Consider the following 24,180-nt stretch of genomic DNA (forward strand, 5'->3'; position numbering starts at 1 on the left):
AAAGACAGCAATCTTGTATCAGTTTTACAGAGGATTTCTTATTCTCAATTGTTAATAGGGCTTCATATAATTATTCTCTAATAGTGGCCATTTTAAAAGGAATTCTGGTGATTTACTTGTGTAAAATGAGCAGACCACATATTAATAGCTCTTATTAATTGCATACAAACAATTGGTGAGGACAGTATGATATGATGAGATGGGCCACTTTGTAAGAAATATATGCTTTTACATGTAGAGGGAAAAATAAAATATATAGGACTAATTGCTATGTAGACATATAGGAAAATGTATCCCACATTCGTGGCCTCAGAGTCCAATGGTGGGAAAAAACATGTATGTTTCTGTGTTAATCAAGTTCAAGATGGCGACAGGAGTCTTTGGAGTGATGGGAAAAGGAGCACTCAAGACCCGTTTTAATGTAGCCTATTTAATCTGCTCCATAGCTGGTAGACGGAAGAAAAAGAGACCAGAAAATTGTGCTGATTTCTTACAAAGATGGGATCCAAAATGCCTCCTTAACATACAGGAGAAAGTACTTTCTTCTAAATGTATTCCACCAAAGAACTTTATCGCAAGGAGGAGCATCACTGGATTCTGCTCTTTCAATTGCCATTTTAGTAAAATATGCCCTCATGTAACAGCAAATTAAAATTCCTTAGTAGCACTATCCAGTTTCACACCCTCCAAGTGGATTGTCACTATAAATAACTGACTTTTTTTAGAAAGTATCCTCTAATGCCACTATCATTAGAGAGAAAACTGGGCCCAAAAAAGTAATTGTAACATTCCCATGTTCAACTCAGGAAATAATTTGATATATTTAGCAAGGTTGCTTTTACTAAAATAAAGTGCTACAGTACATTCTGGGTTTAAAGCACGTAACCTGAAAGACAAATTATATATCCCCCTCTCCCCCACCCAACGCCCTGTCAGTTTCCTGGGATTATATGTCCACTAGAAGGATTCTGGTTATCTAATAATTTACAGAAGTCACAGATAAGGACGCACATAGGTGTTAATTCCTGGGACCATGAAGCTTTAAGGATTTTAATACATAAGCAATTCTTGATGGACAAAGTATCATCCAAATAGAGCATCCCAAGATAGTGCTTTACCTTGGGCTAAACTACCCTTCCAGGCAGGGAACCTAAAATGGAATTTCCCAGGATGTTCTACCTATACTTACTGAATAAAACTTGTGATACCCGAGATCCTGGATGATTTAAGGCTTCCATACATTGGATTGATCAAATCCCAGGCAATATTTAATGAGAAAGCCTCACTCATATCAAGTTAAGAATGAATTTCATACAATGTTTCTACTGTATTTGGTAAACTAGATTTATATTCTAGGTATAAACATATATACTAGAAATGTCTTATGAAACGTAAAGAAAATATAAAGTGAAATATATATATATACACACACATACACACATATATATACATACGTATTCAATCACACACATTTTCAGAAATTTCAGCTGGGATTGTTTATTCGGAAATATTCCCAACACTGTATTTCTTTGGGGTATACCCATTTTTAGCAGTGGCTCCCTACCACTGTAATCAGATCTGCCTGGATTTCTTTCTGCTGATATTCCTCTTACTTTCATTATTCATCTGGTCTCTTATTCTGTGTTTGTCTTTGTCTGTTTCCTTCACAGCCCTGTTATTGAATGAGCTTGGTAAGCATTTCATTTCTTGCATTTCCTTTCCATTTTTCTAGATTATTTTCCATTTCCGCCAGGTGATATAGTAGCTCTGTGACTTTTACTTCTCTTCACTTGCTAACAAGATTGTTGTTTAGGGCCACTGACCTCACTTTGTCAAGGTCAAATAGTTGGTATTGCATTTTTAATTTAGTACAACCTTTTAAAAAATCAGTGATTTCTTAGGTATGCACAAGAATTAAATTTGTGCATTAAATCTCATAATCTTAAAAGAATGATTAGTGATTCAGTCATGAATGTTTTCCTAGTCTTCTTAATTGTAAATATAATTTGGCAAGTACCTTGGGTGGGTTGTCAGGCAGTCTGATGTCACTGGTATTTGTTATGCAGAGTGTAAGTTAAATTATAACATTTGTTGTTGTTTTTTTTTTTTTCCTTTTTAGGTGGCTTCACAATAACAGGTATGAATTTTTCAAGTCTAATGCTATCTAACTTTTATTGTCTGTTCTCACGAGATGTTATTACATTAAAAAACATTTCTCATTTTTATTTGCTTTTAATGAAGGAAAATACCTGTATGGTAAGACTTTTTCTAATGTTCCTTATTTTCCCCAAATACCCTTAAACCATCAATCCAAACCCACACCTTACGTAACTTGCATTAATATTTAACTGTGGCACATGGTGTGCTCTTGCTGGTTTTACACATTTAACGTTTTACAAATTAATAACGTGTATGTGTTGTGTTTATAAGCATTTCATATGGAGAAACTGTAATTGTTCATATTTTGACACTGATCAATTTACACATGTTCACATAGTGCTGATAAGGTACGGTTCCCTGATAGAGGCTCCGAAGAGCACCAGAATAAAGATGGCACAATTGCTAGCCTCAGAGAAACATAGGAGCTGACATCCAAGATAGATCTAGGGTCCAAGCTCAGGATCCTAACAACACATAAATGCCATGTTGAGGAAATACATAAAAATACATGTTGAGGAAATACGTAAAAATACATCATTTTAACACAAATTTTAATTCATAAATTATGTATGTAAATGCATAATTTATAATACATCATATAATATGTTGAGCAGAGCCTTCCCCTCATCCCATCACACCAATCTGAGCGTCTCTCTGGGGACTTAGGTTTTAGTATTAATAACATGGTAATGAGTAATATTTCTGCCATTTGAAGTATATTACAAAGTATTCTATAAAAGCTCAAAATCTCTATAAAAACTCAAAATAAGAAATGAAAAAAAAGTTTCAAACATTTAAATTTAGAATGATACTCAGCCTGTGTTGATTGCATTATTTAGTACAACTCCAAAACTATGTTCTTGTGTACAAAACAAAGATATTTCCTTATAGCACCCTCTGTTGTCTCTAAATATCTTCTCACCCTTTTAGAGTCATCTGTGCACATTTAGAGAGAGAGATAAATATTTAAACAGTAGGTCTGATTTGTCTGAAGCTGTAGGCTGAAGATGTCTTTAATGGCCTACATTCTATATCAGTATGTGACATATTCCAATATACTGTGCCAATATCAAATTTTTCCAATATATTGTGCAGATATCCAAATTTTGAAATCAGAGATCTGAACAAAAATATTTAGAAGGAAATATACTTCAAATTTCTGATCATGAAAATACTATGTTAGGAATTGGGATGAACTTCATCCACTGTTAGTGTAAACTCATGAACAAGCAGTTCCAATCTGATTCTGTCCAAAGTAGAATTTTCTAAATGTGGGCAGTTTCACATGGGCTGTTGCTCTCCGCTGCTTCTCTCCAGACGTGGCATTTAATGACAAAATGATTCATAGACTCTCAGAGAGACAGAAGTTGAAAGGGATAAAAATGTTAAACAGGACAAGTCTTTGTGTTGGATTTCTTAAATCTGATTCATTTGAAGCTCTTTTGGGTCAGATCTCCCCAATTCTGCACTACTAAAAGTTTTTTTTTTTTTTAAATCACAGACAGCGAATTTATACTCCTTTTTTTAAAAAAACTTGTTATCTCCTTTTGTTCTCATTCCGGCAGGGAACTGCCCCTTGAAATTTGCCCCTTGTAAATACTCTAATTCTGCCTCAGCCAAGTATATCGTAAATTAGGCTTATACCCTGGGGAGATCTGAAGAAGGGGTTTAGCAAATTTGGCCAAGCCAGCTTTTCATGAACTGAATTGAAGTAATAATGCTTTTTAAGTCACCATTTATAGAAATAGGTCTATGACCATCCAACAGCACTTCCATCCTGCTGAATCTGATAAAGAGGGCACCTTAACATAAAAACCTGCTGGCTACTAAGATGCTCTGGGCTTAAAGACCTGGCTTGACGCGTGTTTGAATTATGTTTGTTTCTTACTATTGAAGTATGTCAGGATTTTTTTTTTTTTTTTTTTTTTTTTTTTTTTTTTTTTTTTTTTTGAGAGAGAGATGGAGTCTCGCTCTGTCACCAGGCTGGAGTACAGTGGCACGATCTTGGCTCACTGCAACTTCTACCTCCAGGGTTCAAGCGATTCTCCTACCTCAGCCTCTCAAATGTCTGGGACTACATGTGCGCGCCACCACGCCTAGCTAATTTTTGTATTTTTACTAGAGACGGGTTTCACCATGTTGGCCAGGATAGTCTCAATCTCCTGACCTCGTGATCCGCCTGCCTCGGCCTCCCAAAGTGCTGGGATTACAGGCATGAGCCACTGCACCTGGTCCAAATTTTGTTTTAAGGGCCTTCCTTCTATGTCATTTGAACCATCCTCTCTTTTAGGATCTCAGGTAATGGGATCCTAGTTTTCTTTTCTCAGAACTTCTTCGCATCAAATTCTGTAATATCTCTGGTAATGTCCAACTTTTCCTGCCTTGGCCACATCTGGCATCCACCTCCTCTAGAAGTTTCTATCATTTCATGTAGTTCATTAAGTTCTTCCTACGGCTGAAACTTTAATCTGAAATGGCAGTTTCCTATTGCCATCACCTCTTCCCAAGACTTGAAATTAATGCAGTTAGAACAAGAGAATGTTCAAAAACTCTGGGAATTTCTACACTGGCCTGTCCATTCCTACTTTCTAAGAAACTGCCTCACTTTACATGACACTTCTTTTCCTAAAGCAAACCAGAATGCTTAGAATCTACTCTCTACTGATGCCCCTGAAAACAGTTCTAAAACTTAGGTCTACAGCAAAAAGCAGCTTTAAGCCCTAAAGAACTTTGCTTTGAAGTCAGTTGGAGGCTTTGAAGTCAAGGCTTTGAGATGCAGGGGCAGTAAGAAGAATTAATCTAGCTCTGGGAGTTTGCCTGCAGCTTTTACATGGGCTTGTGCAGCTGAGTGTGAAAATCTAAATTTGAAGCAGGATATATGGAAATTGAAAAAGTCATCTGATCTACAACCTAATACCAGTATTTCAGAGATTTCATTAGTGGTGGACATTAAGTGTTGGAGGTGCTTTTAGAATCTGCAGATCTTTACCTATTGTTTCCAGATCTTGCCTCATTGGCCTATGATCTCATTCCCCCTTGGCCTTCCAGTCATATGACAAGATAACACTCTAAATATTAGCACTGTCCTGTTTCTTCCCCTCTAGCTTATTTCTACCTGCATCTTGAAATTATACATTGAACCCCTTTTCTACTCAAAACCCACATATATCTAATAAATTCCATCATTATGTATTCCAGTTAAATGAAAAATGAGAAGTACCCCAGAAGGGAGAAACTGGACAATATAAACATGAATAGTTTAATAAATTAAGTATTCTGGCTCAATATGGAGAGAAGAATGTATGTTTGATCCCCCAAAACTTCTAAGATATACAACTATAGAGTTCTCTAATTAAAATTATGTATCAGTCGTTATACCTATTTAATATTACTCCTCTAATCATATTATGCTCAGCACATAATAGACTTAATAAGACACAATCCTTTTTAAGGAAGCCAAACTATGAAAATTCTGACAGTTGAAAATGTTTTCATCACTTCAGTATGTAGGCTGGAGGAACAAAGCCCCTTCAAATTCAGCTTCACTTTATAATTGAGAAGCCTGAGAGAGAGAAGAAAGGCCTTGCCCAAGTTTAGATGACAAGCATATGGCAGGGGTGGCACTGAATCCCGAATCTCATGATTCCCAGGTCAGTTATGGGTAGCTCTTGGTAGAGGCAAATAGCAAGTGAATCTGGAAGTCAGCTGAACCAGGAGTTCAATGAGAACCCCGTAGGCCTAGGTTAACCCTAGGTTATCCAAACAGTTGCTGTGATGATGGCCTACCTTTGCAAAACCTGAAGGTGTACATAACATTCTCCCCTTCAGACTGCTCAGGAAATAAATGTAGTAAGCATATCCCCAGGTGTCGTATTACTTGACCCTCAAACAAACCTGTAACATAGAGCAGGTACTATTATCACCATTTTACATGGGGAGAAACTAGAGAAATGGCCTACTCAAGGCTGTATTGTTGGCACTAATCGGCTTCACAACCAAGACACGTGCCACTATACCTTCTGATGTTCCATGATGCTTCCGGAAGCGGTACCTTGAAGGACCTTGGTATATCGTTTAAGATACCTGTAGGAATCTGGCTGTACTCACTACCATGGGGCTTGTGGTTTGTTAACATAATCTGGTTTGGCTCATGAAATACTCGCTCATCTCTGAACAGTGATCTCCATCAGTAACCTCCACCAGAACTCCCTTCTGTGACCTACCTAGGGGTGACCTATGACCATTTAATCCCCAAACTAACATTGCTTGTGATGTGTGCATCTGGTTTTAATGTTTAGCTTACTAATTCCACAAAACTCTGATCGCAAATCAATGCAATCCATTCTGCTGATTTTTCTGCCTGTCCTTTTGCTAGGCCAACCTGTCTTCAGGAAGGTTCATGCTAGAGAACATCCGATTCTCTCTACTGTAATCACCATTACAGGTACTCATTTCATCATGATCCTTGAAAACCAAAGCCTCCAAGAGTTCTTTAATCTTAAAGACATTAGAGTCATGCATTTTAGCCCCTCTCCTCTCTAAAACATTGCTAAATACTGCTGCAGCTTCTCTGGCAGCCGGTGGTACGGTGGATCACAACAAAACACAACCACGTGAGGGCAGAAAAGGAGCACTGAGGAGGGGCCAGCACCGGCCTGCAGAGAAGACTGATCCCATGGCCTCTCTCTCCTGAGTTTCAATATATTCCAGATTTCTTGCAAACATTTCATCTTACACATCAGTTTTTATCCAAAGTATAATGAAGTTTCTTTATTTTGTTTGAGATGGGGATTCTCTCTGTCACTCAAGCTGGAGTACAATGGTGGAATCAGTCACAGCCCACTGCAGCTTCAATCTCCTGGGCCCAAGGGATGCTCACACCTCAGCCTCCTGAGTAGCTAGGACTATAGGTGTGCACCACCATGCCCAGCTACTTTTTGTAATTTTTCTAGAGATGGGGTCTCACCATGTGGCCCAGGCTGGTCTGGAACTCCTGGGCTCAAGCAATCCACCCGCCTCTGCCTCACAAAGTGTTAGGATTACAGGAATGAGTCACAGTGCCCAACCATGAAGTTTCTTTTAAAGCTGAGCTGTATTTCTTCCCAGAGCCTGCCCTTGCTGCCCCCAGGCAACATGATGTTAGCCAGATATGCACAGATGATAGTACATCTGTGGGGTTTCTCCATAGGGGAAATAAATGACATTGACGGGGTGACTAGAGGATTACACAGCTGTCCCAGATCTATTATAGGTTTAGAGCCCAAATATCCTCATTAGAGATATTTGGGTCTATATCATCAGTCACTTTAGCCTCCAATCAAAGAGGCCAGCCACGTGCTAAAAACTGTCAAGAGAGACCTCTGCTTTCTGACTTGTCAGCCTAGTTCTTAGTGGAGGATCAAAATGATCTGGAGCAAATTGTCCCACCACTGGTCTTGTATGCTTCTCCAAATTCTACACTGTTTGTACAGTTTTAAAATGTGACTACATTAAAGACTCTCAGCAGTGTCCCCTGAGGTAGAGATCTTGATAATGAGATGGACCTTATGGGTTGTGTTGTTTTCACACTCCCAGCGCTTCATCTCTTACACTGACACTGCTTCAAAATGCAGCTTGAACCAGAGAGCATTAGAAACAACTTTCTCAAAATGCTGCTTTTCCCAGATGCCAGGTACCTATGAGCTTTCATTATTTGCTATTGTTTGCAAAATCAATTACTCAGGAGAAGGGAGATCCCCCAATGGTGATTCTACTCCAGGATTGTTTTATGTCCTGTCAATATTGATTTTAACAGTGGCTGTTAATTATGCATTTGATCGAAAGTTGTTTGGACTGGTTAAGACTATGATGTTATGTAATTTATTCCCAACTTCTCAATAAAATATGGTGAATTTTAAAAGTGTGCATGTACACTCAGGAGAAGAAAGAGTATATTTTCCATCTGAGAAACAAAACTGAAACCATAGCATGTTATCTCACTCTGCAGAAGTAAAGAAATGAAACTGACCTCAACCATAGTAAAATGATCCGTTTTTGATCCAATGCTCAAAGAGAAAAGGAAACAAAATAGATGATTAAAATTTTACAAATGCTGTTAAACCATTTCCCTATTCAACAGAAAGTATCTAAAGACAGAAAACAGTTCTGTTAAAAACTAGACTTAGCTCTCATTTTTGCCAGTCAAAAAATCTAGACCATAAATTTGAATTTATCAGTATAACTGTAGAGCAATAATAGAATCTATACAGCTGCCATTTCTCAGTTACATATAAATAAAAGTTATAATAAAGTCAAAACGGCCCTGACCCTTCCATGACCCTGTACCGTTGCACTTTGATTTCTCTCTGCCTGAAACGAACCTCCTCATTCCACCACCTCCTAGCCATCCTCACCATCACCTTCACCAGGCAATCTTCTATATGTGCTTCAAGGTCAACTTCAAATAGCTCCTCTTCCCTGAAACTTCCTTAAGAAAAGGAAGGCTTCCTTCCCTGACTCTCTTTAGGCCAACTGAGTTGTTCCCCAACCCTGGTCCCCTAGTCCTTATCATGCCTAGAAGTTGTCCATCATATATTCCTGTCCCCCTTACATCGTAAGTTCCTGGAAAGTAGAGGGGGAAGTGCTGACAAGGTATGGAGTACAATGACATGTGCTCAATGAAAAAAGGATCCTTTTTTTATAGGTTGAGCAACTAAGAGGCTTTATTAACAGTGAGTTGGAGAGTCACACAGCAAATACGTACTGAGCACCTACTATATTCCATATAGTGTAACAGGTGCCAGAGGATGCAAGGATGGTTCAAAGCAAAACGAAACTTACTGTTCTATCTCAGTGAGTTTATGTGCTGGATATTTATATGTAAAGATAATTAAAAATTTTAAAAACAGTATATGAAAATGTCCATGCTTTATACATGCAACGAATATTAAGGAATTAATATAAGGTTAGAGTGGTAGTTCTTAAATCTCCTCACTTATGAATAGGGAAATAGTTATTTCATACCAGAAGTGGTGGGGTTTTGAAAGATAAGTAAGATTTAACCAAATGAAAATTGTGAAGCTTTTCCAGGTGAATACACAAAGGGATAAAAGTGTGAAATTAAGAAATCCAAGTCCCTTTGAAGCAAGAGTGTAGCAAATGATAGAAACAGTGTGCCTTACTCTTTTTTAGGTTAATATGAAATAAGTTAACACTATATTTCCTTAATTTTTGTCATTCCCATACCACTTTGGTTGCATACTAATTATGCTATTTACTTAATGTAATTTTTTAAATTGCCTCATGTTTATACTTTACTTTTTTTTTTTTTTTTTTTTTTTTTTTTTTTTTTTTTTTTTTTTGACGGAGTCTCGCTCTGTCATCTGTCACCCAGGCTGGAGTGCAGTGGCACGATCTCTGCTCACTGCAAGCTCCACCTCCTGGGTTCACGCCATTCTCCTGCCTCAGCCTCCCGAGTAGCTCGGACTACAGGTGCCCGCCATCATGCCTGGCTAGTTTTTTTTTTTTTGTTTTTGTATTGGGTTTACAGTAGTAGATGGGAGGTGTCTATAGTCGCTTTTTGGTTGGGTTTTTTGGGTCAGGGTGCTTTTGCTTTTGCCTCTCGGCCGTTTTTCTTCTTTCTTGTTTTTTCTTGTTCGTGCTCTTTGTGGGTCTTTTATCTTTCTTCTGCTGCTTTCGATTTCACTCCTTTTTTTTTGTTGTCTTTTTGTTTTTACGGTGTCTGTGGTTGCCTGTTGATCCTTCGATGTTCTCGTTTGGGTTGGCGTTTGTTTGTGTGCCGGGATGGGATAGTCTCGATCTCCTGACCTCGTGATCTGCCCGCCTCGGCCTCCCAAAGTGCTAGGATTACAGGCGTGAGCCACCGCGCCCGGCCACTGAGTTTGTTTTTAAAAGAAAACTTTAAGTCATTAACACAGGAAAACTGGTATCGTTTGCCACAAATACAAAGTAAAATTTAAAAATTTTTTTACAATGGAAAAAAAGTTATTAAATTGTAGCTAGATAACGGCAAATGCTCTATACCTGAGAACTGTTGTGACTGTCTATCTTAAAAGGTACAAGTCCAGATATTAGAAACTAGTTACAGACATAACAGCACCAAATTAAGCATTTCTTCCTGATCAGAAGGACTGAAGGATTTTTGGAAAAGAAAGAACCTTTTCACTCACTGTATGATTTGACTTCATTTACTTAATCCACATCCAGTTATTTAATACCATGATCAAAACCAATTCAATTTTATGAAATGCCGCGCTTAACAATGCTACCACATCACCTTTGTTTTGTAATTTCTCTATTTTTTTCTATGCAGATTGCCTTGAGTCCCATTAAAAGCAACTTGTCATAAGTAAACTACAAAAGAAGGCTATAATAAATATTCTCCCCAATAGCTTCAGTTTAAATAGGTGTCCAAGTTGTAATATTCCTTCTTCTGAGAAAACCATTCTTGTTCTATGTAAATCTTCAACTCATCCATGTTCAGCCAAAGGTTCGAACAAAGATGCTAGCATAAACTACTGCTACGAAAACTACCAATAACATTATCCTGGGTTCAAGGATCAGAAAGCAGTGGTAATCAAAATTATTAATTTCAGTGCTGGATAAATTACACATCATGTATCTCAGTCAACTCTCTTGACTAGACACACATAATTTTGCAAGGACAAATCTTGGAGAACCAGAACCCTTTGCCCTCCCTTGGGTCATAACTTCCCAATCCTACTATAAAAAAACATTACCACTTTTATCCTTGCCCGTCTCCTTTGCCTCTGCTAACATTCAGCAGCTTCTGGCCGTCCAAAATCATTTATTTTTAGTCTTTGTCTAATTTCTTTGGTGTCCTGTAATCGCTGAGGCTAGGAAAGCAGATTTTAAAATGGGCATTTAGGAAGACACTATAAAATGTATACTAAAGAATTAATCAATATGCTACATTCTGCTTTTGCCTTTTGGTTTTGACTTTTGAAATAGTAAATGCTGGCAATGCCTCTAGCCCGTTCGCTCCCTGCCCTCAGTGAGCAGCTAGCCTAGGAGGAACCATTCCCTGCACCAGTTGCTAAAGCAATAATGGAGCCACCGTAGCACGGTCCAAGGCCATGGGTCTTTGGAGGTAATGAGAGGTATGGACTTCTACAGAAGCTAATGTTTGAGTGCACCAGGCAGGAAGCCAGGACCAAACATCCCTTTTATTGGATGTCTCTTCAGTCAACAGCCCCCTGTTGGAGACACTTTGTCCAGAGGTCCTAGAAATGAGGCCATCAGGGCTGAGGTCTTTCCATATCACTGACACTGTTTCATTGGAGACAATGTTCCTTCCACTTAAATCTAAGAAGTAGTAGCTTGTCTAGTTTCAGCATTCTGGGCCTAAAGGATAAGGGTAATTATGGGACCAGTGTTTGTCCTTCTTATGTGCATGGCCTTTTCAGTCTGGGATGTATCCTAATGACCTTCACACAGAGAGAGCCAACTGTGAGCTTCCCCTCATTAATGGGCTCTTGGATCCATTAACATTTTCTCAGCACCCACTATCCTCTCCTGGACTGTAAGCTACATGGTGGTTCTGGAAATAATTATGCTCACATGGTCAGTGAGTATTTTAACTCCCAAAAGGCCTCACCCTCACCCTCCCTGTTTACTTTAAGATTAACATGGACAAGGTTTTCCTAACAAATTTTGGCTTTGCACCAGATAAAAGCAGCACTGGAGCCCAAGCATCCCACAGAAACATGGAATGGATGTTTTGCTGTTTAACTTGCAACAGGGTCTCTTGGCAAGAGGGAGGCTAAAGTCAGAATTTCCTATTCCCCATCTCTTTGGACTTCAGGCATTTTCTGTTGTCCCTAGAAAGTAGAGAGGAAGAGGCCAGACTCCACCATCTCTCAGGGTCACTTTCAATTGTGTTTCCCTGTGGTCACATCCTGAAAGAATGTGTACAAACAGCCAACTGAGCCAGCATCACAGGGAACAGCTGGGTGACTCCCTTAACATAGACAACGTACAGGCAGAGTCTTTTCTCAGTGTTATACCCCATACATTACTTTTCCTCAGTTGCACTTTTGCATGAGCTTAGATTGTGAGACATTATTATAATCACTTGCTGTCACAGTGATATGCTGCCTTACATGCCAAGTGTCTGTCCAGCTCTTCCCTCCAGCATCATGATCTCACCCAGGGCGCTTTAATAGGTCATTAGGGCTTCCTTCCCCCTTGGCTTTCCTATGGCAGGATCTAGGGATTTTCAAATGAAACAGAACACAGTGCTCACTCTTTGATACTCCCGTTTCACAGATGAATATGATGACAAGCAGCCACTGACCAGCAAAGAGGAAGAGGAGAGACGCATTGCAGAAATGGGACGCCCCATCCTGGGAGAGCACACCAAGTTGGAAGTGATCATTGAAGAATCCTATGAATTCAAGGTATGCTCACCAACACTGCCCACCAGGAGCCAGGCTCATCTTGGGACAGAAACTGTTCATGGTGTTGGCTGAAGCTATAAGGTCCATATGGAAAGAATGGTAGATGTAATTTCAGGAACAGGCTCATGAATTAAGAGCCTTTGGAGCCAAATTGGAATTATAGAGTTAGTCAGGAACCGAGGAGTCCTGTAAACCAAACAGCATCAGAACCAGGGCCCAGCAGGAGGCATCCATGACTGCACAAGATCAGAGGTGCCCCAAAGGGAAGGTTTAATCTGAGGGGATAGCAAGGAAGATGCAAAGGTGAATCCTAAGAGATCATTATGTGTGGAAGAAACCAAGTTCTATTTGAAAATGCTAATAAATCTGTCAGAACAAGGCATTCACACTGCTGAAAATTAGGGGGCGGGTTTGTTTTGGATGGGGATAGTAATGTCTCCCTATGGAACATCCCATTGACAAGCTCTCATTTATATGTAATCATCCTCTTCAGATCCAAGCACATTTAGTACAGTCGATATACTGAAGGTATAGTGCCTGCAACCAGAGCTTACAGTTGAGCTGATGAAAATGGATTCCCAGTTCTCTAGATGATAAAAGTCATTTTTGCAGAAGTTGAATGTGTGGGCCTCGAGATGGAGCTTAAGACTTTGAAGTGAAATTTCCTGTTGATCCTTAGCTGCTCCCTCTGTCCCTGTGTCCCCTCCCATCCCTTCTCCCCTACATGGTTCTAGCATCTGGGAAGACCACACCTCACTTCTGCAGTGGGATGTGAAAGGTGCATCCCTTCTCTTGCTTTCCAGAATTACAAACCCAGAGCACAGCAGTATTTTACCTGCTTACTTTTCAAAAGCAGACACTGTTCCTGTTTGAAACACCAGAATGAAGGTTTCAAAAGAGAGAATCAGACCACAAATTTAGAAGTTTCAGATTTTATCTGGACTTCTCATAATAGTCCCCTCTTTTCCTTTAGCTGGATCCATTAATTATGTTTTAATTTAGTTCACAAACGGAGGTGCCTGATAGGAGACAGGTGGAAAACAAAATGTCTTTGAAATTAAAGTGGAATATTTTAAGGTAAAAATGCAATTAAACTTTAGGCCACTGAGAATCTATCTGTTAACTCTTCTTTCACAAATTTCCATAGGAGGAGGGGGTCGGGGGGTAAACACTGGAACCAGTGCTTTCTAGGCAGATCCCAATCATTAGAACCCCACCATATGACACAGAACTTGGCTTGGTACACAACCATGCCTGGAATGTGCACAAGTTCCCTGCAATTCCAGAAGTCGGGAATATGACTGTCCATTTCTGGTGATCCATCTACTCATCTTTTCTCCATGTGTTCAACCTCACTCTTCCTCACTCACCTTCTTTTCATTTGGAATCAGAGAGCCTGGTGCCATTTTCTGCAGCAGAGATTCTAGGGATTGGTATTCCTGAAGCAAGCTTGCCCCTGCCCTTTGCCTGGGTTATCCTGGGGAATTGTGTGTTCTCTACCTTATGGGATAATCCCCAACCTTCCCCTTCCATCCACCCATGACAGGAAGAGCAATCATAGTGACTTCCTATAAGAAGCATTAAGTTAAATAAGGCAGGGCACAGTCTTCCAGGCAGCAAAGCTTTTTTGGGTCCAAAGTCCTTTCTGGTAACCACTACAATGATCTGACCATTTGAAAGTCCCCCAAGTCTCTACATGAAACCAATTGCTTGGGGTACTTATCCTTGTAGGATAGCTTCCATAGACTGTTTTCTGTCATCTCTTCAAAGTTCATCAGTGTAGTTACCATTAATACCTATAGGGCACGTTAGGGGCATGTTTTAGAACTGCCCTTAAGTATCAGCTTTGATTTTATATTATTTAAGAAATTTCTTTTACTAGAACATAGGTATTTTAAAGAACTTACTCAGAGCTCCTAGAACTGTGCTAGAGACCCAAATCTGGGTGATACCTTACAATGGCCCACTCTTCTTTACCCACTGAGTTCTTGTTTACTATGGTGTGACTGAGGACCTGGTTTTACTAACACCCATGGCTGAGGGTGAGGTTTTCAGAAGCCTTTGAAAATCTAGTGCAGTGAAAAACTGGTCACTAGCATTCAGGAACCTCATAGGTAAATACAGACAATAGTGTCCAAGCTCAGGTGTCTGAACTATATCTTTATTCACTCCCATTTTTCCCATAGGTCAAGGAAGGATACATACACAAATTAAGTCCTAGGAAGAACCTTGGCTATACTATAATCCCCCAGGGTTAACATGAACTACAGTTTAAAATCTACCCTGGGTTTTACACAGAGAAGTTTAGTTTATCTTAAAAAGTTGTTCTTTAGCAGCTATTTCTTGCGGAAAGTCTGTGTTCAATGTTAGAGAAGTTTATCTGTTCAATTGTGTTTCCCAGGTGATGGGATACTCCGTCATGGATTCAGCACCAAGAGTGCCTCTTTGGAGAGAACTGCCCCAAGTTTCCATTACATTAGGAAAAATGGAGGTCATTTCTTACTACATTCTACAAGGCACTTTGAATTTGTATCAGTGAGGATCGTCAGAGTACTTGATGAGATGTGGCTGAGTTGAGAGAGGAAAGATGGATGCTGATTATGTACTTCAAGTTATGGTGGCCAAGAGCAGTGATGGTTACAGCTGTTATCAGGGGCACCAGCAGTTCTAGACACAAAGCTAGAAGCCAAAAGCTCATCACCCTAAGGACATACAATTCAGCCAAGAATAATGTCACGAATACAGAGTGAGCCAGTTGGAAATGGGCCCTTTCATGCTTATTATCGTCTCAATGTTTCAAGTCTGTTCCGATGACTCTTACGGAGCAAACATACTTGATATTATGATTTGGCTTTGGCCTTAATACAAGCCCTTTGGAGAGCATTTTGCTTACTCCCAGTTAACTGAAAATGTGCTCTCTTAAACCATAGTCAACTCAGGTACATTGCATAAAACACATACAGATTTTGACCTATGGCAAACAATGTGTTTTCTGCCTCTTTGCAATTAGTGGAAATTCGAGGATGCTCTGACAATAAGTGTGGATGTTTGGTAGACTAGTCACTGTGGTAGTTTCTTGGGAAGAACAGCCTTAGTGTCTTGGAAATGACCCCTTCTCCCTGTAGTTGCCATGACTTGTGGTAGTGCTTTCAGTGCATCTGCTTACTTAGTTTTCTAGTGAACGTTTGGCTGCTCCTGTTGTTACATTAACTGAATTTAGAAAGCTAGAGAGTGCTGATTGTACAAAACAAGGTGCTTAAAAAGTTCCAAAGAAAAATAAGGGGTATGCAGCATGGCGCCAGTAAAGCGGGGTAGATTTAGGGCAAGGTAAACTGCAATGTGCCCTAAACCATAAGAACTGACCTTTTCTTCTTGTCTTTTTGTCTATTCTTGTTTGCAATAGGAATAGGGTGAACATGGGATTCTCTAACAGGCAAGAGGCTGACAAAATAGTACCCAGAGAAAAATCCATTTATTAATGACCATGCAGCAGGCAACCTGGAGACTCCATTATCTGGCTACGTTTCATTGATAAACAAAAAACAATAGTAATATTTCTTAGCTTCATAATGTGTTTGTCACTTCCGGCTATTCGCAGATATGTAGTGCTGAATAGGGCATATATTAATTCACTTGCAGATGAAACACTACTGATAAAACCAGTTGAGAAGCAAGTTGGTAAAGCATTTGGGGGGATGGATGGGCTTTTGCAGCCTCTGCTATTCTAAACACTGAGGCTATTCTTCATTAGTCAGTGAAGGAGACTTGTATTTGCTACAAAGAAGTTTCCATTTCAGAATGTTTCCAACTAAGGACCATGCTTGTTTGCATAATCATAACAGTGTTTGATGTCAATACTGTTGTTCTGAGCCTAACATCTGCTACCCTTTATATAACTCTGGAGTTTCAAAATCAACAAGGTCTTAGATTTCCTGAGGCCTTAACAAACCCAGCATTTATTATATTATTCTTTTCAATCTTTCTAGAGTACTGTGGACAAACTCATTAAGAAGACAAACCTGGCCCTTGTGGTTGGGACAAACAGCTGGAGAGAACAGTTCATTGAAGCTATCACTGTCAGTGCTGGTGAGTGCCTTTCTCTGCATATTATAAATTACAATTGCCCAGTCTGAGCTGAGTTTTCCTACTGTGACTACTTGGTCTATGGCAAAGCACCAAAGGGCTTCCATGGCAAAATTAAGAGAGAAATAAGTGTATTTGTTACATGTATGCACATTTTAAAGACTAAATTGACTAGATGAAGCAAATGTCTTCAAACATGACATTTTTCTCCATCTATATTGCATCTTTCTCTCTGGAAATAGACAAGATAAATTTAAAGCATTTTGTGTCTCTAATTCATGAATAGCCAATCACTAGGCTTTGTCTGGAAAATTTCCTGTAAGCAGCGCAAAGGTGGCCAAGTGAAGATCAAGAGGAAAGCAGCAAAATCCTAGGTGGAAAGGGAAGACATTAAGACACTTGACCATGACCATCTGCATCATTTTATACTCTCTTCAACAACATTTAACAAATACATGTTTGCACTGGCTCTAGAAATAGAAATAGAATTACATTCTGTTTCTTTTTGCACAAGCAAAGTACAGAGTTTTATTTAGGAAGATCCTACAAAATGAAGTGTTTTTCAAACTCAAGTAGTCAGAAACCTGAGGGAATTAAATACAGAGAGAAGTGTCCTCTTCCTGTATTGTCAAACCCTGTCCATTATTTGTGTGATTGTATAACGATAGAGGAAAGTCCCTCTTAAAGATTCATGAAAGCAATGCTGTCTTCGGATTTTTTTTTTTCCTGTTCTACTGCTCCATCTACACTGGCTCTCTTTAAAGATCCCTGCAGGCTCATCTTCTACAGTTGCAACTAATTAACAAAGGTAGAGTTTCCTAAATATGTAGTGATTCCCAAGCTATAAAATTTGGAAACTGCATCACTATCATTTGGGCCATGATTTCTACCCCAACTCCCTCTTTCCAGTCTTTCACAGGGTAATTTGACACATCTCCCAAGTGCTGTGGGAACAGAGGGTAGTAAAAGTTTTATGCCTGTTTGTTATTAGTGCTGTTTATAATCTTGCTTTGGTTTCTTGCAATTGAGTAGACAGTGGGAATTTATGAATATTAAATCGTGGGTAACTGCTCAGGAGAGTGGATTTGGAATTTGCATATAAGCTCTAATAGAAGGAGGGGTAAACTCCCTTTTATTTCTTATGTTTTTCTGTAAATCTAAGATTAATATGTGAGGCATGAACTATACTCCCTCTTCACAGAACTAAGCAGACAAAAATCGCTAGAATAAGGAACTGCTGACGAAGCCAATAGTAGAAAATATTAAACAAACTCTTTTATGGGCCTTGACATGTTAGAATTGAAACATTAAAAGCATCCTAAGCCTTATAGTGAACCATTTCTAATAATTTCTAGATTTTCTTAGCTGCAGGTATATGAGCGTCTGTACAACAACCATAAACTGGTCATCATTCCTTCGTTTTTCTATGTCAACTATTGTTCTTGGTGCAAGGCACATGACAGCCAATGAAACAAATACCCCTGCCCAAGTGGAGCTTACAGTCTACTGGAGGATACAGTAAATCAGACAGATACATTAAAATAAAGTGTATTTATGATGATAAGTTTGTCATGGAGGAAAGCAAAGCTGTGGAGAGGAACAGGAAATACGCATAGGGTCTGCAATTTCAGAGAGATGGCCGAGATGACCCCATCAAAAGACATGTTAGGCCAAATTTGCTTTTCTAGCAGTGGAGTGGTTTACTTCGGTTCATTCACAGAGTTCTGTGACTCTCAAGAACAAGGAAGCATTTTATGACCAGTCTATGGCAATAGAAAAGGGAAGCTTTAAACAGTGAGTGGGATTATGCTGCCAACAAGGCCAGTGTCACGTATTTGCTTCTGGTGAGAATAGGTATACAGAGAAACAACTATAAAGACGTTAAAACTGCCTTACTTCAAAGAGGTGGATTTCGACTTGCAAACACTTTCATATGTTGTGTTTCATGAAATTCTTTTAACACTATAATTATCCTTGTCTTACTGAGGAAGAATCTAAGTCTGAGACAGGCAACATGTCCTTAGAACATAGCTCAGATCTTATATCTAATGAAGACTAGTCCAGTGTGCTATCTACTGCCCTTTAGAAAGAAGGAAATTCCAAAATGAGGAAAACTGCTCCCTACTCTCACAGAGAGACTGGCCACATCACATTACCTGTGGCCATGGTGTCATCATTTCATGATGGCACTAACTCCTGCCTAGATCTTTTGAAGAATTGTTAATAACTGAGATGCGAAGCCTCTCAAGTCTTCTTGTCATACAATATATTGTGCTTTATGTTTCTAACAGACTGCTTGGAAATAAGGCACAATTGCTTAGAAATTCTCAGGCTGCTGGGTAAATCAACCTTATTTACAATTTTGAGAGACAACGTACCAGAAAAACAAACCCATGTTTTAAAAGCACCAAATTATACTCAATTACATGAAGGGCAGTTTTAAAAGTTCAGTATTTGTCATTATGATTAAATTTAAGTGTCTAAAGAATGTCAGTATTTTTAGGCTATTACATAGGCAATAAAATTTGTAAAGCAGCATTTATTGAAGTCAGACTTTCATTGGATTTTAAAATTTCATGGCTAAATAGTTGAGAGTCAGAAATATTTGCCTTATTACAAATATTAAGTTGCTTTTAAAGGGCTCTGCTGAGAGGTTTCTTTGCAATTTTCTGTGCAAAATTGATTCAATATATCTCACTAAACAAAAATAATAATTTTGTAAATAGGGGTTTGCTTTTCTTTCTCAGTAACTGTATTCAAACTGGTTTCAAAGTCAACCCTGTGGCAATCTTCTTGGCCCTCTGCTTTTTCTGAATTTCATAGCTCAGTACTTGGGCCTCCTATGACCATAATGATTCTGCAAACCCAGTTCTTATAATTCCATATTTGAAGAGTTAAAGGATTTATGAGAATCCAGAGATTAGGAAGGGATTAAGCAGTTACATCCTGGCAGTTCTCCTTCTGTTTCTTCCTAAGTTGAACACTAGGAGCAGTGGGTTCTGCAGTTTAATGGCTGTCAAAAGCTTGCAAGGCAAGTCCAGTACCATGAGGTGCTGTTAAGATGTGCCAGCAATATGCCCTTCTCCACGAAGCCTGCATTCACTGTCCAGTTTGAATTTTTCCCAAATCTCTCTCCTTTTACCAGGGCAGAATGGTGGGTTGACTTTAAAAAATTGTGTGCCAGCTGAGATATCAAGGGAAATAGGTGTGTCAGAAAAAAGGGCAAACATTAGCTGGATAAAGGGAACCAGGATGCCGATGCCAATTCCACGACCACCATATTGTTCTTCACAACAGCTTTGGGCAGAGGTGAGGCGAAGGAGAGAATGACTGCAAGGCTGGCTTTAGAGACAGATGTGGGTTTGTGTTCCTGTCCTCCAAAACCTCCCTGGGCGACTCCAGGAAGATTACTACACCTCAAGATCTCAGTTTGCTCATATGTAAGGTAGAGATAACTGTGCTTCATTCATGGAGCTGCCATAAGGATTTAAACAGTGTACATTTTCACAAAGGCCATCTGTACATGGAAATACCAAAGTTGGTTATTTGGGAGGCAAATCTATCATAGAACCTGTAATAAAATATTACCAAATTTTGTGCAAATGCAGTTAATTCAATTTAATTACTGAAATGGCTATGGGACTAAAAACACACTGGTTAACTTCTTTCTTTCATGGTATTATGCATACCATTTTATAGATAAGAACACTGAGATTCAGAAAAACGATGTAACTACTTGCTCAAGAAGGAAAACTGTTAAGGGGCAGTGCCAGGGAACAAATCAGCCCAACAGGCTCTCCGGCATGAAGGGTGCACTTGCTTGCTGTGCCTGAGGCCTGAGTGAACACACATGCACAAACACATATGTAGAACACATGTATACACAGGTACAGAGACATGCATGCATTGTGCAAACACACATGAATACAGACACACACATACAAATATATACAAATCACGTACACAGATACACAAAATACACATACGTGGACATTCACATTCACATTATATAGTAGGTATTTGTTTGGACATTGGAGCTGCAGCTTGAAATAGAAAGGGTTTTTTTCCTCAGTATTTGTTAGGTCTCCTTATAGTCTAGTACATAAGTTCCTTGGGGAGAATGCCAGTCAGTTCCCTAAAGAACAAAGGGAAGAATTTGTTTTCCTGGGTGCACCGATAGGCTTCTCTTGCCTAGTAATTTGTGACATTCTTTGAAGTCAACACACACCTCCCTCTTTTACCTAATATTAAATATCCAGCATTAAAGAGTTTCCTGAAATTGTTTTACTTTTGACATATTCATTTGCATATCAGACATAGTATGTATTGGCATCTTTATAATGAAAGAATACTCAAAAGTGACCCCCCCAAAAAAAAGTCCAGCAGTCTTGGTTTTGTCACTTACCAACTGTATAACCTTGGCAAAGAATTTAACATTTCCGATTTTTGGTTTCATCATCAGGAAAAGGAGAGAGTTGGACTAGGTTAGCTCTAAGATACCGTCCAATACTGAAACGTGGGAGCTCTGTCGATGCCCATTATAGTCCTGCAGTAGCCTTAACGGGGATTGTGCTTCATGGCCCGTCTGATTTTGACAATGGAAAAGCACACTTTGCCCATCCCCTGACTTACCTAAACTAAATATTCAGCACAATAGCAGCATACACTTCACTTCTGTTCTTCTAGAAGGAATGGAATGAGAGGAGAGTCAAAGTTTAGCCTCAAAGAAAACCAAGTGAGATGATGATGATTCAGAAGTGCCTATCTTCCTGTTACATAATTGGAACTCAGGAACACCAGTGGAATCTTCTACAATACAAGGAAAGACATTCAACACGAGGCCCAGCTGGTGCATGCAGCTGACCTGTCCACACTCACTACACTTTACAGCAAATTAAAGTGACCCAGTTCCAGCTAAATAAATAATAAGTAGAGGGCATGTCACCTTAGCCCACCAGTCCAATATGAACACTAGTTCCAGTTTAAAGGATGCTTCTGTTATCAGTCCATCCATGCATGCTCTGTGGATTAATATCCTCAATTAAATTATTTAATATACTGTCGACTCAGTGGTCCCCTGGACAATAATTCACTTGACTAATTGTCAGCCTGAAGACTAATCTACTCTAAAACTCTTAATAAAAATGGTACCTCAAATGAGTTTCAAGGGATTGCCATGAAATCTGGTCTAAGCAGGAGTCTTTTCAACATCTCCTCTGTTACTGAACATCATTACTGTGGGCGATATTCTCATTACTTAACCCTTGTGATAACCTTTGGTCATCTGAAAATCCGATTTAAGCAGTTAAAAATTTTGCTAGGGCCGAGCACGGTGGCTCACGCCTGTAATCCCAGCACTTTGGGAAGCCGAGGTGGATGGATCATGAAGTCAGGAGATCGAGACCATCCTGGCTAACAAGTTGAAACTTGTTTTGTATTTTTAGTCTCTACTAAAAATACAAAAAATTAGCCAGGCATGGTGGCGGGTACCTGTAGTCCCAGCTACTTGGGAGGCTGAGGCAGGAGAATGGCGTGAACCCAGGAGGCGGAGCTTGCAGTGAACTGAGACTGCACCACTACACTGCAGCCTGGGCAACAGAGCAAGACTCTGTCTCAAAAAAAAAAAAAAAAAAAAACTGTGACTTACCTTTTGCTTAAATAATGTTACCATTTGGCTTCTATGACATGGCTGGTACTTTGTAGGCATTATTTCTGTTTTTCCTAGCTATATTCTGAGCTAGGTCGTTTTTCCCAAAGTTTACAACAGTGGATCTTGAGGCCCAGAGTGGTTACATAACTTGTGTAGGGTCACACGACTAGCAAGCAGTTAGCTGGAATATGAAACCCCATCATTGTGAGTCCAATGCCAGCAGGCTTTCAACTCGATCCTAGGTGTTCCTCCTACAACTTTAGTTTAGGTCTCAAGTGCTCACATTTCAGATGAGTTAATTCAGGACAAAAGGGATGAAGTTAACAAGTCTTTTAATCTCAGTTACACATGGGGAAGGTAAGGGTTTGGAAATGAGTGTGCAAGCCTGGGACAAAAGTGCAGAAAGACCAGGAAGAAGAGAATCAGTCCTAGAAAGCAGGCAGGATCCATTACTGGATTTCCTAGAAAGTCCAGACTAAATCCCATCATAAAGAATGCAGAGGGACTTCCAAATTGTTTTTGTGATGTAGGAATTGTATCTATATCTGGAGCTAGAAATTGTGTCAGGTCTTATGAAACAAAATGGAATCAATGCCCAGCCTTTTCTCCAAGCTCCTGGTCTTTCTCTGTGATGTTATTAGTTATCTAGGTAGGTTGTTTCATGCTTAGAATCACTGGCATGCTTGAAAAAAAGTAGGAACAAAGGTCAAATAGCAATTATTTGAAACCAACAGGAGATAGGAACAACACTGCTGCCATCCAACTTAGCTTTTATTCCTTGTTTCAGTGTAGAGCTAAAATATTCCCATTCTCTGTGATAGACAGTGCATATAACATAGATGACAAAGTGTTTAAATTCTTTGTTGGAATCTTTGGCTTCTCTAGATACTTGAGTTCAATGGTCAAAGAGCCACCAATTAGATATGGGGCTCCGGACAAGACCTCTAACCTCCCCTGTGAGTTAACAGGATTAGAAGAGATGACCCTGTGAGTTGTCTTTGGGACATGGAAATACTAAAGGGTCTCTTAAAGGACCCTTCAGTTCCATAAATAAAATGCCAACTTGCTTTCCGTGTAACTGCTAGTTGAAATTTACAGTTCTAATTTATCACACAAATTAGTAATTATTTTACTTCACAGATATCTTTAAATTATCCAGTGCACCCTTGTCAATGATAATTTTTTAAAAAATGTAACCTAGTTCATTTCATTTAGGACATTTACTCAGTTTGAAATGTACTGACAAAATGGAAATTTGAAATCTCAGGGAGAGTCTCTCTTCTATTTTTTTAAAAAAAGATGGGGTCTCCTCCCCGCTGCCTGGGCTGAACTGCAGTGGCACATCATAGTGGCATGTCATAGCTCACTGTACCCTTGAACTCCTGGGCTCAAGTGATCCTCCAGTGTCACCCTGCTGAGTAGCTGGGACTACAGGCAGGCACCACCATGCCTGGCTTCTATTTAATTATTACACATCTAGCTCTTGCTGAGTGTCCCACCCAAGCTGCCACCCTGCACTTCTTGGTAGACCCCATCTTATTCAAAACTGCAGAGGAGGTCAGGTGCAGTGGCTCACACTTGTAATCCCAGCACTCTGGGAAGCCGAGACTGGCAAATCACTTGAGGCCAGGAGTTCAAGACCAGCCTGGTCAACACGGCGAAACCTCATCTCTACAAAAAAAAAAAAAAAAAAAATTAGCCAGGCGTGGTGGTGCACACCTGAAATCCCAGCTACTAGGGAGGCTGAAGCACAAGAATCACTTGAACCTAGAAGGCAGAGGCTGCAGTGAGCTGAAATCACACCACTGCACTCCAGCCTGGGCAATGGAGCAAGACTCTGTCTCAAAACAAACAAACAAACAAACAAAA

General features: G+C 39.5%; 1 protein-coding gene across 4 annotated transcripts in view; it reads left to right on the top strand.

Annotated features, from left to right (window-relative positions):
- SLC8A1 (solute carrier family 8 member A1) overlaps nucleotides 1-24,180 on the top strand; it is a 404,513-nt gene that overhangs the window by 339,398 nt on the left and 40,935 nt on the right. For 2 of the 4 annotated variants that reach the window (XM_017892945.1, XM_017892946.1), the window contains exons 4-9: nucleotides 1,671-1,691; nucleotides 2,120-2,137; nucleotides 2,242-2,256; nucleotides 6,536-6,604; nucleotides 12,448-12,578; nucleotides 16,565-16,664. In XM_017892945.1, the coding sequence (XP_017748434.1) occupies nucleotides 1,671-1,691; nucleotides 2,120-2,137; nucleotides 2,242-2,256; nucleotides 6,536-6,604; nucleotides 12,448-12,578; nucleotides 16,565-16,664 (354 nt within the window). The remainder of the gene's footprint in view (nucleotides 1-1,670; nucleotides 1,692-2,119; nucleotides 2,138-2,241; nucleotides 2,257-6,535; nucleotides 6,605-12,447; nucleotides 12,579-16,564; nucleotides 16,665-24,180) is intronic. The other 2 variants (XM_017892947.1, XM_017892948.1) reach the window with 2 other exon arrangements.

Source organism: Rhinopithecus bieti, unplaced genomic scaffold (genome assembly GCF_001698545.2).
Source record: "Rhinopithecus bieti isolate Rb0 unplaced genomic scaffold, ASM169854v2 scaffold_22439, whole genome shotgun sequence".
In the NCBI taxonomy this organism is placed as follows: Eukaryota; Metazoa; Chordata; class Mammalia; order Primates; family Cercopithecidae; genus Rhinopithecus; species Rhinopithecus bieti.